The sequence below is a fragment of the Aplysia californica genome, unplaced genomic scaffold, assembly GCF_000002075.1.
Source record: "Aplysia californica isolate F4 #8 unplaced genomic scaffold, AplCal3.0 scaffold00691, whole genome shotgun sequence".
Taxonomy (NCBI): Eukaryota; Metazoa; Mollusca; class Gastropoda; order Aplysiida; family Aplysiidae; genus Aplysia; species Aplysia californica.
Window position 1 is genome coordinate 299,199 of NW_004797961.1, and position 3,879 is coordinate 303,077.

A 3,879-nucleotide genomic window follows, 5' to 3' on the forward strand; every position below is an offset into this window, starting at 1 on the left:
ATGTGAAATAACCGTTTAATTTTTTTGTTTAAAAAATGGTTAATTGCCAAACAAATGTGTATAGTAATTTGTTCATTATTTGATATACTTGTCAAGGACATGACAGTGATAGACAAAAAGAACCAGAGTCTGTGGTGCAGCAATTAGGTACTTTGATGTCACATGCGGGAGACCTGAATCTGATTCCTGAGCAGGGACAATTTTTATGGAGTATCTCTGTCTTTAAGCTGGGGTGTTGTTTCTCTCTCAGCCTGGGTTGGCCCTTGCAGGTATGGTTGGAAGCCCGCCTCCTAAATTGTCTAAATTGTGTTGATGGGGGCGCTAAAACACCTACATTTAATACAAAAAGGATTTTATGTATAGAGCACTGAAACAAGACAATGAACAGAATTACCAGTATAGCTATCCAAAACACATGAATCATATTTTCATCTCTTACAAGTTACAGTAATTGCTGAACCTGAACTGAACTTGTGAGTAATTTAAAACCCTGGATAACACATACATATTACAGAATAACATTCACAAAAACATTTTCAAGGTCACAGGTACTAGAAAAGCTTCCCTTGAATACCACAGTCTCAACCCACACTTTGTTCCGTCACAGCTATTTTAGCATCAGAAAAGAGTTATAGACACATTTGTAAATTAAACTCCCACAATGTTCCCTGCTCTCTGCCGTATTGCAACAACCATAATACTCTACACAAAGGTTCCAATCGTGTCACGACGTATCGCCATCGTTCATCTGACCGTCGTGAGAAGCTGCCTGTTTGTGACTGTTCAGGACGTGTCGACAAAACCCAAGTGACACCAGGAGGCAGCTGGCATATCTTTCTTTAAAAATATCCGTCGGTTGTCTGTGGTATCTTTTCCACAGCATGGGCTCAATCTCCACGTTTTCCTCAAAAGTCCCGTCTTCGATGCATTTGACCACGTGCTGGCTACTCACACGCTCCCCGCCGACCCGGAGGTCAAACGCCTTGATCGTGAAAGAGTCCTTGACATTGAACAGCTTGTGCTGTCCAGTCGTGGGGAGGTCGACATTTATCAAGGTTTGGACAGCCATCTGGAGGCGGCTGACAAAGAGAAGGAGCTGCATGTAGCTTGGCGTGAGTCGCCGCGCCACCCGGCTCTCGATGACGTAGACGCTCGACTTGGGCAAGCAGCTGACAATGTCATGGGCCTGAAAAGGAGTTTAGTTATAGTGCGTGTTTTATGCTACTTTTAACTCTTTATCTCCGTGTGTGTGTGTGTGTGTGTGTGTGTGTGTGTGTGTGTGTGTGTGTGTGTGTGTGTGTGTGTGTGTGGTAAACCAACTATGCCGAGGCCTCTTTTTGGTACTAAATCTAAAAATGACGAAAACTTCACTAAATTGGTCACTAAATCAAAACAAGTGAACCTATTTTGATAGTTCTTCATCTCACTAATGAAATCCTGAAAAAAGAGACTTTTTTCGGCAGTAGACGAAAAGTAATTTGATGTCGAAGTCGTTGTAAAGGAATGTGCTCGAGCCACCGCTGTGGCTCACCGGCACAGCAGTGGAGATAAAGAGTCAATGTATTTTTTACAATGTAGGTGTTTTACTGCCTTCATCTACACAAGTTAGCTTTAGATAATTCAGGAGGTGGGCTTCTGACCCTGCCGGCACGGGCCAACCTGGGTTGGGAGGGATACAACACCTCAGCAGAAAGACCAAGATACATGTCATCATCATCAATGCCTTTCACCCCTGGCAGGGTATAGGCCACATACAAGCTCCTTCCATTTATCTCTGTCCTGAGCCATCCTTCCAAGCTCGTTCCAAGTGAGCTTCATTTCTCTCATGTCCCTTTCCACGCATCTCCTCCATGTTTCCCGTGGCCTACCCCTGCCTTGTGCTCCTTGTGGGTTCCACTGCAGTGACTGTAAGATACATGTACTGGATAAAAATTCTCCCACCCCGAGAGTCGAACTTGGGAATCCTGTGTATGATAGCAAAGCACCAAACAGCTATACCACAGATGCCAGTCATAAGTATAAAAATAATTATTTGTTTTGGTAAGTTTTACATACTTGCAACAAATCCGATACAGTCGAACCTGTCTTAACGGAAACCTGTGTGAAACGGAAACTTGTCTTAACAGAATCCACCCCCCCCCCCCCCCCCCGCTCCCCCTTTAATATGTTCCCTCAGCTGCTGACTAATCATTTTATGGAAAAAGTTTCATACCTGTTCCAGTATTTCTGCAGCTGTTTGTTTTTGATAGTGAGACCCGAGCAGAGGCAAATGATCCCAATCAGTGACCTCCAGATCTTTGTTCACGGTAGAGAAGTATGCAGAGTCTATGCAGATTTCTATACATGTAACATCATCTATAGTCTGGTGAGACAAAGGCCAAGAAAAGAGAGAAAAAACATTTATCTACCTGACAGGGAAATAATAAGACACTAACAAGGCAAAAAGTTTATTATATCAGAGGTGCAATCTGGTTATGAAAAAAATATTCTAACTTTTCGAATGCATGGAGATGTGCGCTCGAGGACTCAAAATTAACAAATGTCTAAATATTTTGCACCAAGACTTAAAAAAATAAATAAAAATTGTACATATTATTATGTAATGTTAAAAACCTGGACCATTTCAGAATCCTGATTTATCCAGAAAATTGGCACTCTGTAAAAATCATTCAAGTGAAAACAGATTACACTAAAAGAAAATGGAAGGGGCAAACAGTGGGAGGCAGCCAGATAACTGCCTTTAACAAAATAATGGGCCAGTGCCTGAGACACAAAAACACTCAATACAGTATCAATACAAAAGAAACATGTACTTTAAAGAGACATGGTAGATATAAAACAATATGTTGGGTAGACGTTTCACTTTGAACACTTTACTTTATTTTGGACTCAAAAGCAACCCCTTTCTTACTTTAAAAAAATGTACCATCTCTTCCTTTTTTATACATAAAAAAAAAAGGAAATTGATTTTTTAAAGTTTTAGTTTTAGTAGAGGTCTTATGGCGCTCGCAACTGCATACATAATAAGAGCGCCAGAAGGTTAGAGGTGTTACAAGAGAGTAACAAACATAAAAAAGGAGAAAGGGAGATAAGGACGATAGATGGGTTGTTTTTTTTATAGTAGAGGGTTTTACCGCGCTCGCAACTGCATAAGGTGAGCGCCATGATAGATGTTTCATAGGAAAGAAGAAGCAAACCACAAAAGAGCACCCACCAACCACCCACATTGATTTTTAAAATTATAACATTGAAAAAAAAAAGCGTACAACAGCAATAAAACAGAATAATATGTTTATGCTCAAATTATGGTCCATGCAATGAAAGAGTAAGATCACCAATAATTCCACACCTCACCTTCACAAATTCTGGACTCAGAAGAGGACTAAAATATTTCAGGTCTCGATCTAAAGACCCTCTTTGAAGTTCCACCTCGTCGACACCTTTTCTGAAGTTCTCACAAACAGCGCTGAAGGTTTTCAGCCCAACCTTCTTCACTTTGTTCAAGTCTTCCAGACATGAAAAGAGTCCATTTTCCTCTCTGTGTTGACAAATCTCAAAGGCTATGGTGGCAGACAAACTTTTGCCCGATCTGAAAATAGAAAATAGAAAAAAAGAAAATTCTTATGAAGGCACAACCAGTATAAACGAAAATCTGCAACAACACTCTGGTTATGGCTTTTTCAGGAAAAAGGGTTTGGACTCAGTTTAGTTTTAGTAAGAGTTTTACGGCACTTGCAACACAATAAGGTCATGTAAGTGCAGAAGATTAAAGGTGCTACAAGAGAGTAACTTCAGTATTAAACAGCCTATCGGAGTCTGTTGGATTGAGGATCCACCCCGGAAAGTCAAAGGTACTAAGGACAGATGCACAACGAAAGG

At 40.8% G+C, this 3,879-nt stretch overlaps 1 protein-coding gene across 1 annotated transcript in view; it reads right to left on the minus strand.

Annotated features, from left to right (window-relative positions):
* The window catches only part of LOC101864418 (transcription elongation factor, mitochondrial), a 7,601-nt gene continuing 3,722 nt past the window's right edge, over positions 1-3,879 (minus strand). Inside the window, exons 3-5 of the mRNA XM_005108466.3 lie at positions 3,355-3,589; positions 2,213-2,362; positions 1-1,186 (exon numbers count right to left, since the gene is read on the minus strand). Coding sequence (XP_005108523.1) covers positions 725-1,186; positions 2,213-2,362; positions 3,355-3,589 — 847 coding nt within the window. The 3' untranslated portion in view covers positions 1-724. The remainder of the gene's footprint in view (positions 1,187-2,212; positions 2,363-3,354; positions 3,590-3,879) is intronic.